Consider the following 14,339-nt stretch of genomic DNA (forward strand, 5'->3'; position numbering starts at 1 on the left):
TCTACGCCAAACTTTCTAAAATATAAAATAATTTTTCTTCGTTTTTTTTTTTAATGGAACGCCCTGTATATTATTTTTTTCAGTAGACGGAGAATTAAAAATGAACATTTTTGTATTTAAGTATTTGAAAATTTTTAACGGTTTCGCAGATATTTGCGGTTATATATTTCATATGGCATTTTCCACAGTAAATTTTTATCAAAGCCACCCAATGATTTTTCTCTCGTATTTTACCATTGAAAGCGCCATATGAAATAATACTGCGCGTATCCGGAAAACTATTAAAAATTTTGAAATACTTTAAATACAAAAAGTGTTCATTTTTTAATTCTCCATCTAATAAAAAAATAATATAGAGGGTGTTCCATTTAAAAAAACAAAGAAAAATTATTTTATATTTTATAAAGTTTGGCGTAGAATATTGAACATCCTGTATGATTTACGATTACCATATTTATAGCAAAGTAAGAATAGACCATCTAAAGTAAATACCTAACATAGTTTTGATTTCAGAACAGTTCTTGTATTTTTAATAATTTTTTTAAAAAGGACTGAAAAATATATATATTTTTTTTATTTATTAATATCTCTGAAACTATCGAAATATATTTATTCATATCTTAGGGTTATGTAAAGTGATCTGAAAGGAAGCCAGAAATGCAATAATATACAGGGTGTTCAATTTAAAAAAAATCAACCAGGTCCACTCACACTTTTGTGAGACACCCTATAGAAGTTAAAATATTTTCCTGAAATACATCCTGGTACATACTTTAGGTCTACACTTAAACAAAATTCTCAAGTTTTTTATTCTAGGAGCTACAGATGCCCGACGCACTATTGCCGGACCCTGTATATATATATATATATATATATATATATATATATATATATATATATATATATATATATATATATATATATATATATATATATATATATATATATATATATATATATATATATATATATATATATATATATATATATATCTGTATATATATATATATATATATATATATATATATATATATATATATATATATTATACAAAGAGGAAGTCTTGACCGATCAATTATAACCAAAACTAAGAAGGAAATTTCTTGGGGATAGCGGTCTAGAGGCAATAAATTAAACAATTTATTACAAACGCCGAGCTTTCGGAAAATATATTTCCTTTTTCAAGGCTAAAACATATCACAAAAGTCAACTGAATATAATATAATATTATATAAACTTACGTGTAAAAAGTTTAATTATTAAAATAGAAAAATATATCAATTTCCATATTGAAGAAAGGAACTAAAATTTTGTATAAAAGTTAAAATCTTCTTAAATATTCATGAATTCTGACATTACTAAAAATTATTTTGACATAGAAAGGTAAATTTAATTATTAATAAAAAAACACGTAAAAAACATATAAGATTAATCACAAGTTACAAATAAAAATAAAGAAAAAATCAAATTTTAAATATTATTTTTATTTTTAATAAAATGGAGTAAGAAAGAATATATATTACTAAGATCCTCAATATCTTTTCTTTTATTAATACAATTATCATTAATGTAAATTTCTACCATTTCAAGAAAAAGTCTTTTATTAGTATTAAATTCAGTAGTATTTAAGTAATTATGTAAACGTAGTTGTGCATTATCAGAACATGTGATTGATACACTACATAATATTGATTTTAAAAATGCAAAAATTTTGGATACTGAATTTAATACTAATAAAAGACTTTTTCTTGAAATGGTAGAAATTTACATTAATGATAATTGTATTAATAAAAGAAAAGATATTGAGGATCTTAGTAATATATATTCTTTCTTACTCCATTTTATTAAAAATAAAAATAATATTTAAAATTTGATTTTTTTTTCTTTATTTTTATTTGTAACTTGTGATTAACCTTATATGTTTTTTACGTGTTTTTTATTAATAATTAAATTTACCTTTCTATGTCAAAATAATTTTTAGTAATGTCAGAATTCATGAATATTTAAGAAGATTTTAACTTTTATACAAAATTTTAGTTCCTTTCTTCAATATGGAAATTGATATATTTTTCTATTTTTATAATTAAACTTTTTTACACGTAAAGTTTATATAATATTATATTATATTCAGTTGACTTTTTGTGATATGTTTTAGCCTTGAAAAAAAGGAAATATATTTTCCGAAAGCTCGGCGTTTGTAATAAATTGTTTAATTTATTGCCTCTAGACCGCTATCCCCAAGAAATTTCCTTCTTAGTTTTGGTTATATATATATATATATATATATATATATATATATATATATATATATATATATATATATATATATATATATATATATATATATATATATATATATATATATATATATATATGTCCTAACATGCTTAGTTTCGGAGATACAGGGTGTAGAAGATTCATTTTTATTTCGATTTTTTCCAACTAATTTCTGAAGTAACGTCAATGTTTGGATGAAAATTGGTATCTGGGAGTTTTTTGACATGAGAAATTTGATTTTAATGTTAATATGATTCCTGTTTGTAGGGGTTTAATTATTTTGAAGAGTAATCATTTTTTGTCCGTTCCTGTATAAAACTACTGAGTGAAAAAATATACATTTCCGTGATTTTTTTACGGAAAAAATGTCTCTTGGTAAAAATCGCTACGAGCCACCGTTCTCAAGATATTTAGAAATGAAATAGTCAATACATGTCATTATTGACGAAAAATAAACATGTTGAGTAGATAGTTACTTGACTGAAATGATAAATTTGGGCACTTTTTATTTTTTAAACGAATCATAAATTTCTCTTTGAAAAAATGATGATAAACCAGTTTATGTTGAACTTTTGGCACAAAAACATTTGAAATTTATGATTTCAGTCTCATAACTATTTAGTCAACATGTTTAATTTATATCAATGATGACAGGTATTGATAATTTCGAATACAAATATCTCCAGAACCATTACTCGTAGCGATTTTTACCAAGAGACTTTTTTACGTAAAAAACGTAGTAAATGCATTTTTTTCAGTAGTGTTATACAGGAACGGACGAAAAGTTATTACTCTTCAAAGCAGTAAAAACACATGTAGGTGGCGCTCTCTACAAGTAGGAGTCATATTGACATCAAAATCAATGTCAAAAAACTCCCAGCCACCAATTTTCATCCAAATCTTGTACAAACCAAACTTCCACGCCCTGTATCTCCGAAACTAAGCATTTTTGGACATACATTTATAAGAACTTTTTTACCTATTTTTATCTGCAGAATATGCTGCCGAAGTTTCTAGAATACAGTTCTACTAGGACTACCCTGTATATAAAAAAAGATAAAATGTAAAAATATGATTTCAGATTCCACGAAGACGAATGGGAGATTTTTCATTGACTCTTACAGAAAAATCTGCCTAACCAACAAAAATCAGTACTGTAGAGACTCAATAATCAGAAGAAGTTGCAGTGAAGAGGGAAAACATCCCAAAAGGGGCGACCATCACTGTCTTTCTGTCGAGGAGTAAGGATAAAGATGGCAGAAATGTAAAGTGTTATGTCACTGTCATAAATTACTTTACAAAAATACGTAGTAGTATGCCCATTTGGGTGGGTCAAAAAAATCGACTATTTTTTGTCACTTTATACTCTGAAAAAAGGTTGGTAGACACCTCAAAATAATTCTCTCCAAGTATGAGCTCTTAATTTTAATAGGAAGATCATCCCTGCCTTTCAGTTTTCTATTTTTTCCTTATTATTAGAAAGAAAAATTTATATTTCGGTGTCTACTATTGGGAAAAAATATCCAGTCTCATATATTTGTAGGAAATTGAATTCTCTACAAAAAGTGAAAAGAAGTGAAAAAGAAATAGTCGATTTTTTTGGCCCACTCTAATGCCCATGGATTGGACAACCTGTATTTCCAAAGAAAATATTTTGAAAAAAAAAACAATCACAAAATTACTCACCACCTTGATATAAATTTCAGCAACCATATAATGGTTCCAGACAGCCTCGGAATTGATGTTTAACGCAAGGTTGGCTATATCCAATGCATCTTTGTGCAATCCCAGGCTAAAAAGAACAATTTTTACATAACGATTCTCAAAATAAAAAATATAACTTACTTTTGCAATAGATTACTAAGGAACGACAAAGGAATATCTAGATGAGAATTAGGTACTTTCGTAATGGCTCCTCTCAGACAGACGACAGCTTGTTCGGTGTTGCCATATGTCATCCAGTAAATGGCTGAAGCTGTTAACAGCTCCCAGTTTGTCTCATCCTGTTTTATATAATTAAATAACTCAATCAGAATTACTGTTAAATATTGCTGTTAGGTTATCACGTCAGAATTACCTAGGGTAATTGCAAAACATTGTCCGATGCACGTTATCAATCATATCGACATTGACACTAAAGTCTATAAAATTGACTAAATGAAATTTTGGAAAAAATGTTTAAATTTGTTGAATAATTTAAGATACCGAGCAGCTCTTCATTTTACTTTATAGAGCAAATGATTGTAACAGATATTTTATTTAGATTAAAGCTGCAAAAATTAGTTTAAACCGAATTTTATTATCGCTATATTAGTCACATTGCGCCGTTTTCAGCAAGGTTGTCGTTTATTATTTGACAATTATCCTAATGTCAGTCATTATTTTGTATAATATCGTGTTGTTGTTGAATCTTTGTGAATAATTCTAGTTTTTTGCCTATTTTCATAGTCTTTTTTTAAAAATGTACTTTTAAGCACAAGCAGTCTTTAATCAATCGTTGACTCAGCCTGTATACAGTGGCGGTTTAACCAAGAGGTCAAATGGTCAATGCCCCCCCCCACAAAAAAAAATCAGGAGAAAATTAGAAAAACTTAAATTGTACTTTTTGTAAATCACTTTTTTTCATCCTAAAATATTCAAAACTTGTAACGTTTTTATACGGTTGTAACGGTTTGGTATGTATACGTTACATATATTTTTTATATATGATATATATGATGTCTGGCGTATCGTCATCGGATTCCGTATCGTTCAGGCCTGATAATTTATTTGGCACGCTTGGCGTAATTTTTACATTCACTGCTCTGTGGAGGCGCTGTCAACATCGCTCCAAAGTTATGGTGGATTCATACAACCAAATAAAATAAAATAAAATAAAATAAGAAAGTTGGTTATATGGGATACCGTACATGCGTTCATACAGCCAAATAAAAGAAGTCTTTATCTTTTTACTTCTTGTTTTATTTTATGTGAAAACGGCTTTGCGCAAGCTTAATTCTAACCTACAAATATTTTCAGTTTGGATTTAATTTATTTTATAATTTGACATAAGTAAAATTTATAATATAGTAGGCAACGAATAAATAAATATACTATAAATAGTAAAATTACTATAAACAATCGTAAAAGTTAACTTTTATCCAGCTTCATCGTACAGCGCATGAGCAAATATATATTTCTTATTTTATTTTATTTGACTGTATGAACGCGCACAAATAAGAATTCCTTATTTCTTATTTTATTTTATTTTATTTGGCTGTATGAACCCACCTTTAGGTCGCTCTCCGAGCTTAACTTCACTTTTTGTCTGGCCTCTGGCCGGACTGTCACCTTCAGAGCCCTTGTTCAGAGCCCTACTTAGAGAAATTGCAATTATTTAAATCTTGCTGTATAATTTGAATCAGCTGCTATTTCGAAGCTACAGGTAAAAATGAGATATTATCTTTTTTGATTCGTTATTATTACTGCGTATTTTTAGGGTAGAGTTTTGGATGTCCCAACCTAACTTGTATTTGTATTTTGCTGGCACGTTGGCGTCCCTTTTCTTTTGTCCTCCAGAATGTTACATGGAAGAAAGGAGATGTTCTTTATTATTTAGTGAGCCCTCGGAAGTAATTCGAGGTAGGTTCATTTTGTTTATTAGACCTTGTTTGATTTTAAAGAGTTTCGTATTTTTAGGGTCTTATGGACGTACATTATCTTATGGACGGACTGTGTCCAAGGTACAGGCATTATCCAAGGTCCTAGTAGTGTTCCCTTGTACCATCACCTTATGGACGGATGTCCCGTGGACGAGTGTCCACAGTAGGAGTGATTTTTCTTACATATGAAGTGCCCCAGCGTGGATGTAGCTTGAGCCCCATGCTGCTTCGTTCCCATCTATAACTTAGTTAGTAGTTACGGCTGTTCCAATTCATGATGTCCTCATTCTGACCCCTTTGGTTGTGTTGGATGGCCGAGTACAGAGATGCGAGACCACCTCACGCTGTTACTGTTTGAAGCAAGATTACATAAAGAACAGCTAAGTGTAGATTTAAGTTCTAGTTTTACATTTAACATCTAAAACATTTTCAGTCTTAAACAATAACGTACATCTCTTAAGTAATATCGTACAGACATGTTTAGTGGTTAGATTGTTAAGAACATTCATGTCGATTTAATATTTAAAATATAATTTAGATCTTAGGTTTCATTACATTACGTCTTGTAATGGTATTACTTTCATAGATATCATTATTGCACTATTTTAACAGATGAATAACCAAACATAGATTCTAGAATCTACGGGTTGCAACATCTTCGATTTAACATCATATAAAATGTATCAAATTAATTAAAGTAATGCTACATTTCATATATTCTCTTAAACTTTACATGTCTTGTATTTTATCATAGTTGTTTTCATAGATATTTAGTACAACTCTTAACACCACTTTCTTTGACATATAACCACTAAATATTTACTAGAACTCTACAATGTCATGTACCAGCAAAGAACATCATGAATAAATATAGTCATTAGTTTTAAGTAATATACAACTGTGTTTTCTTTCTCTGTACATGCCTGGCGCCCAATATCTATATTTTTTTGTTTATTGTTATTGATTAGTTTTCTCTCTAGTGAAACACCTTAGCCACGACTGCTCTCCGATGAAAACTGCCGTTCACCCAGTGGTAATGTATAATAAAATATATATATATATATATAACATATATATAACCAACTCTGTAACATATATATATATATATATATATATATATATATATACTTATATATATATATATATATATATATATATATATATATATATAATAAAAAACGCTACAAACTATTCCCAATTTGTCCAATTCTCGCTTGAAAACATTTTATTTTACCCATTTTCTCTACTGCCGGTCAAAATTTAATTTTGTCCTTCGTTCCCACTAGGTTTTACACGTATTAAACTTCAAGTGCCGCGGCTCGTGATGCCAACAAGGTAAGGTATACTACGTATAGAAAATATAATGGGTTACGATGCGATAGATATAGTTTATATTGGCCATTGACCGTGTCATTCATAAAATAATTTCTAAGGTAGGCAACTTTATATACACTTGTATTTGGTAGTTTACTGACCAATACGTTTAAATAATATATACGACGGCCTCCCCATAAGAGCAATGAGAGGATTTACGTCCCAGTATTGAAGGAGGACAGAAAATCGAGTCGAATGTTTCAAGGAATAGGTTCATCCTTGTTTAGTCAAACCTCCTACAATACAAGGATAGACTTATGTAGGAAATGCATTGAAATTCTATAGCCATCCTTCAACATCGGGGCAGGAATTTAAGCGGTACCCTCCGTATACTTTATTTTAAACGTATTTGCTGACAGACGATAGAAAAAGTGGCGGTTTTTGTCTTTGTCTAGTCCCCCCCCAGCGTGTTATTATTATAATTTGTAATATTGTTTATTAGTTGAGAATAAATATAGTTAATTAAGAAATATCGAGTGCATTATTTCTATATAAATATATATTACAGGATTTCAGTCATTTCGCTGGAAAAATTTCGCCATTTGAGCAGTTTGGATGTTTATATAAAAACTCAATTGTAAAACAACCTAGGTTTTTGTATCGTTTATCGCCTATCGCGTATAATGTTTGGTTTAGTCAATATAAATCGATATTGTTACGTTTTTCGTCGGTTCCGTGTGGATAGAAAGTCACAATTTATTTAAACACTATTTATTTAACACTAATTAACAAAAACAATAACGATAAAAGACTTATAGAACTATTTACAAACGATTTATAACTAAGAATTTATTTTTAATTTTAGCGCGTCAACTGCGCCTGGCATATTTATAACTGCCCCTGTAGGCCACCGCCGCTTTATACCGACAGGTAAAAGAACTCTAGAATAGTCCATAGATCGTTAGGTGCGTAGAGAAGCTCGAATGTTCTCGTATGTACTAGTCCATTCCAGTGGAACTCCGATTCTTCTCGAACGAATGAATCATTGCGGTGTCTATGCGATGTTAAGGTCATCCGAAGGCGGGCCATATTGTGAGGTTAGGTCGAGTCCACACACCGGCCCGCAACACCTGCCCTTCTTAGGCACATGCTCGTCCCGAGATTATACGGTGAATGAAGGTATTTGCAAAGCTGGCCCCTGGTACATTGCGAAGTCTGGTAGAAATAGCAGTCTACAGTTTTCTCTCCCGATCTCAGCTTTGGGTTGTAGCAGCAAACGAGGATCTCGATTCCCGTAAATCTGAACAAGACTTCAATCATGTTCCGGATTGTACGCCAACTCAAACCATCGAGTCCACACGCCAGCTTCGGAATGGCTAATCGTGCAATGTTGTTGTTTAGCAGGGCTTCTCTCAGTTCAATCAGGGTCTTCCATAGATTGAGATAAGTCGGCTTACTCGGGGACCATTCCTTGGTGACCAGGTAGAAGATGTGCCTTGCTTGACCATGTGCATTGTCGGTTAGCCTCAAGACGCTTCCAACCTCTGGATCCTGTCGGCGTAGTTCTCCGACACGCCCAAACTTCTCATTGAACGTCGCAGCGATTCCTCTGGACATCCGCAAATCTCGAGCCACACAATGAGCGAGCGAATAATCAGGAGGCACGGAAAAGAGGTCTCGTTGATCTTCTTTGGTTACACCATAGCGAGCCTTCTCACTGCTGTTGTATCGGGCCATGAAATCGTCAAAGGACATCTCCGAATCAGGGGGATCAAAGCTGCAGGTTCTCACGGTCCCAGCACGATCTTCTATTTCGCCTTGGTAGGGGCTCAAACGGTTGAAATGGACTACCCTCGGTTTTCCTTTTGGCAATTTTCTGATACGGTATACGACGTCATTAATTCTATCCATGACTTCGTATGGCCCTTCCCACGAGGATTGTAGCTTCGGAGATAACCCACGACGTCTCTGCGGGTTATATAGCCACACCAACTTCCCTGGTTGGTATCCTCCATGCTCAGCTTGAATGTCGTAGTGTTCCTTCATTCGGTCACTAGCACTTTGAATATTTAGGCGGACTCTCTGATGAATGTCGTCCATCCTTTGACGTAGTGTGTGGACATAATCTTCTCCGGCGACTTCTTCTCCCGGTCGGCAACCAAATTTCAGATCACAGGGTAGGCGCACTTCCCGTCCCATAACGATGCTGGCTGGAGTTTGCCCTGTAGATTCTTGGACGGATGAACGGTAGGCCAACAGGAACAGGTGAAGAAATTTGTCCCAGTCTCTTTGGTGGTCAGAGACTACTTTGGCCAGATAACGGTTGATAGTTCTGTTCATGCGTTCAACCATCCCATCGGATTGTGGATGTAGAGCAGTCGTCCTGGTCTTGCGGATGTTCAGGACTTCACAGACGCCTTGGAACAGATTGGACTCAAAGTTTCTTCCCTGATCTGAATGAAGCTCCATGGGAACACCAAACCTGCAGATCCATTCTTTAACAAGGGCATCAGCAATCTGGACGCTTCTTGATTTGGCAACGCGTAGGCCTCGACCCATTTGCGGAGTAATCCATTACTACCACAATATATTTGTTGACATCGTTCGACTCTGGGAAAGGACCAACCACGTCGATCGCTATTCGTTCGAAGGGACTGCCTACATTGTACTGGCGCATTGGGGCTTTACCGCGCTTTTGTGGTCCATTGATGGCGGCGCAAACGTCACATTTCTTGCACCATTTCCTCACATCTCCTTTGCAGTTCACCCAATAGAACCGTTCCCGCAGCTTGCAAGTGTCTTGGTAACACCGAGATGTCCACCGCTGGTTCCATTGTGAACTTCCTCCAAGACTTCCGGGATCCTCTTCTTTGGAATGACGATCTGCCTTCTCTCTTCTTGTCCCTCCGGTCTCTCGATCACACGGCGAAGTAGTCCGTTATCTATTACCAAGGAATTCCACTGAGCCCAGTACGACTTTACGTTCGGCGAATATCTGCAAACTTCTTCCCACGTTGGTCTTAGGTCTGCATTTTTCTAGTTAATTACTAAACCTAATTCTGGGTCACTGGTTTGGTCATTTGCAAGATCTTCGGGTTGCCAAGTATCATTAACCACAGTTGTTCTTACGAGTTTCGCTTCTTTCTCTTCTGCTCGGGAACAATGCTTACAGTCCTTATCGCAAGGTCTTCTGGAAAGTGCGCCGGCATTTCGATGGATTGCCCCAGCTCGATGTTCTGTGTCGAAGTCAAATTCTTGTAATCGTTCGATCCATCTAGCTACCTGCCCTTCAGGATTCTTAAACTGCAACAGCCATTTCAAAGCAGCATGGTCTGTTCTTAACAAGAACTTTCTTCCATAGAGATACTTGTAGAAGTGTTCCACTGCTTTAACTACGGCTAGTAATTCTCGTCTGGTCACGCAGTAGTTCCTTTCCAGTTTTGACAAGGTCTTACTAAAATAACCAATTACTTTTTCTTGACCATCCTGGATTTGAGACAGAACAGCGCCTAATCCAACATTGCCAGCGTCGGTATCCAATATAAAGTTTCCGTTGCCAAGGGGGTAGCTAAGTATGGGCGCACTAGTCAGGGCCTTCTTCAATGTTCGGAATGCCTCGTCAGAATCTGAGTCCCAAGAGAAACGCCTCTCGCCTTCGGTAAGTCTGGTCAATGGTTTTGCGATGGTGGCGAAACCCTGTACATAGCGGCGATAATATGTGCATAGTCCCAAAAAGCTTCGTAGTTCATGTTTATCTTTAGGTATTGGCCACTCTTCCACTGTCTTGGTCTTCTGTAGATCTACCGCAACTCCTTGGGAGGAGACTACATGTCCCAAGTTTCAAACCAGAGCTCCCTAGTCGCTTGAAAACTTCTTCCAAATTCTTCAGATGATCGTCAAAGGATTTCCCAACCACTATGATGTCATCCAGGTACACTAAACAGGTAGTCCAGGATAGACCCTTTAACACAGACTCCATTAGTCTCTCAAAGGTAGCTGGCGCGTTGCACAATCCAAAAGGCATGACGGTAAATTGCCACAGTCCGGTGCCCACCGAGAACGCTGTCTTCTCTCTGTCTTTCGGCGCCATGTCGACTTGCCAATATCCACTCTTCAATCTAAGGTAGAGAATATAGTCGATCCCGCCAGCCTGTCTAGAGTATCGTCTATCCTCGGCAGGGGATAGCTATCCTTCTTGGTAACATTATTAAGTTGCCGATAATCAACACAGAACCTGGTGGTACCGTCTTTCTTCTTTACTAGTACTACCGGCGATGTCCACGGGCTGTTAGATGGTTCGATGACACCCTCTTCTTTCATTTCTCGAAGGATTTTGTCAGCTTCTTCACGTTTGGCGAGCGGCAGTCTACTCGGATTTTGTTTGATTGGTCGTGCATCTCCGGTGTCAATTTTATGTTGTACTAAATTGGTACGACCTCTATGTCCTGCTTCTCCTTTATCAAACACATCTTGATACTTGATTATCAGGTTTCTCAATTTTCTACTATCTTCGGGAAATAATCCCTTAACGTTTACTAACTCCTTAACCATTTTGTCCGGAATTTTTGAAATCGAAACTTTGGAGGCTTCCACGCTTCGAATGACTGAGGAGGCCGAACAACAGTACCCTAACAGGGTTCCCTTCTTCAAGGATACAGAATGATAATTCGTGTTCATTACTCTTACCGGTACAGACTTCTTCGCTCGTAGCAGGGGTTTTCCAACAGCGACCCCTCGTCCTATTTCGCTGTCATGGTTCCTTGGCTCCAACAGAATAATACTCCCATTATTCGTTTTACCTTCCAGGCGACCATCCAAAAATATCTCACAGCGCTCAGGGATCGAAACATCTTCTGCTACTACCACGCGAAGCGTCTCCTCACATTTTCGATGTAGAACCACTTCTTCTTCATTTATTTTCAAAATTTCTTGTTTGAGGTTTAGTTCAAAACCTCTAGTGGTCACGATGTCCATTCCGAGAATAAGTTCATCTTCGATGTCTGCTACTAACACTCGATGATTAAAACAGGTGCTTCCGATAACAAAATTAAGATCTACCTCTCCATGGATGAGAGCGCAGCTTCCTGTAGCTGTACGTAGTCGCCATTGTGTTGTTTTAATCCTTTTTGATGTTTTAAGGATATCCGGCCTGATGATCGTTTTGGTCGCACCCGTATCCAACAGCATGGTCCGTAACTCTCCATCCACGAAACTAGCCACAAAAATGCTGTTGAACTTGTGTTGTAGCGATGCGACTTGAACAGTTTTCGTTGGAACCTGTTGGGTACTGCTCCATATGTGTCCCTTTGATTCGACACTTGGCGAAACCGAGTCCACGTCTTTTTCTTGACAGTGACTTCTTACGTGTCCTGCCTGGCCGCAATTCCAGCAACAAGTCGGTCCTTTCTTGCCCATGTACTCCTCCATGACTTTCCGTACAATGCTTTCCACGGATTTGTCGGAACATTGGTTGACCGCCCGTACTCTCACTAGAGACCGAGAACTGTTTCGCGGCCTCAAATTCTAGGGCACGTGCTAAAGCATCCACCAAGCGCGTTGGGTGGGCTAGAAGAAGCGCTTGCCTTGTCTCCCTGTCACGTAAGCCATCGAGAATGCCTGTACTGCCAACCGCTCCATAACATTCTCGGGCCTAGCAGGGTACGCAAGGCGAACGAGGCGGGCTACGTCGGCTTCAAACTCCTGCAGAGACTCATTTGACTTTTGAATGCGATTTTTTTAGCTGGGAATGATAGACATGTTCCAAATGAGCCTGGCCGTACCTTATTTCTAAATGTCGTACCAATTGCTGATAATCTCCCTGTTCCGATGGTGACAGTGTCTGCAGGATGTCAGTCGCATCTGCTCGCAGTGCGACAGTCAAAGCGGTAGCCTTTTCAGCGATTGTCCACCCGTTCGCTCTCGCAGCGGCCTCAAACTGGCAAAAATAATTGGCCCAAGCGGTTTTTCCGTCAAACTGTGGAGGCTTAATAACTGACTTTGAGACATACTTATTTTCAACCAGTGTCGGGTTCTCCGTTGATTCTTGACATTTTGGTGAATTTGCCTTTGCTATTCGTTCTTTCAAAATTTCGATTTTTCTATTTACATCGTCCTCAATTTGTGTTATTTTGTCTTGTAGTTCTGTAGAATTATCTATAATCTTTTCTTCTAATTCCCTGGAAGATTCCTGGATTTCTGTTATCTTTTCTTCTAAATTAAGGATTTTATTATTAAAGTTGGCCTGTATGTCTTTAGAATTTTCCGCGATCTTATCTTCTAATGAATTAATTAAATCCTGGGAATTTTTTATAATTTTATCACTGATTTTATCTTCTAAAATATTCATTTTATCGTTTAAATTGTCTTGCAAATTTTTAATGACGAGTCAAGGTCACCTTCCAGCTCGAAGTAAAATGTGTCAGAATCCTCACCTTCCTCTACCAAAACGTCTCTCAGTCTGGCTTGCAAAATGCTTTTTTTTCTATCTGTCTCGCACTCTCTCTCTTCCAATATGCATTTCAGTTCGGACACTTTCAAGTCTTTCAACAATTTTTTCAGAGCCATAATTCAGTCTTTTTTATTCTTCTAGTCCTATCACACCCACACTTGACACCAATTGTTACGTTTTTCGTCGGTTCTGTGTGGATAGAAAGTCACAATTTATTTAAACACTATTTATTTAACACTAATTAACAAAAACAATAACGATAAAAGACTTATAGAACTATTTACAAACGAGCTTTTTTTATATAACTAAGAATTTATTTTTAATTTTAGCGCGTCAACTGCACTTGTATATTTATAACTGCCCCCTGTAGGCCACCGCCGCCGGCTTTTATACCGACAGGTAAAGAACTCTAGAATAGTCTATAGATCGTTAGGTGCGTAGAGAAGGTTTTCGAATGTTCTCGTATGTACTAGTACATTCCAGTGGAACTCGATTCTTCTCGAACGAATGAATCATTGCGGTGTCTATGCGATGTTAAGGTCATCCGAGGGCGGGCCATATTGTGAGGTTAGGTCGAGTCCACACCGGCCCGCAACAATATTTAAATTTTTAATATCGAAAAAAAAATTTAGTTTTAGTTGCCGTAAGCTTTGTCGTAG

At 35.9% G+C, this 14,339-nt stretch overlaps 1 protein-coding gene across 1 annotated transcript in view; it reads right to left on the reverse strand.

Moving 5' to 3' along the window:
* LOC115874552 (tetratricopeptide repeat protein 17) overlaps nt 1–14,339 on the reverse strand; it is a 41,961-nt gene that overhangs the window by 911 nt on the left and 26,711 nt on the right. Inside the window, exons 12-13 of the mRNA XM_030889734.1 lie at nt 4,123–4,280; nt 3,964–4,069 (exon numbers count right to left, since the gene is read on the reverse strand). Coding sequence (XP_030745594.1) covers nt 3,964–4,069; nt 4,123–4,280 — 264 coding nt within the window. The remainder of the gene's footprint in view (nt 1–3,963; nt 4,070–4,122; nt 4,281–14,339) is intronic.

Source organism: Sitophilus oryzae, unplaced genomic scaffold (genome assembly GCF_002938485.1).
Source record: "Sitophilus oryzae breed Bouriz unplaced genomic scaffold, Soryzae_2.0 scaffold_1297_pilon_pilon, whole genome shotgun sequence".
Taxonomy (NCBI): domain Eukaryota; kingdom Metazoa; phylum Arthropoda; class Insecta; order Coleoptera; family Curculionidae; genus Sitophilus; species Sitophilus oryzae.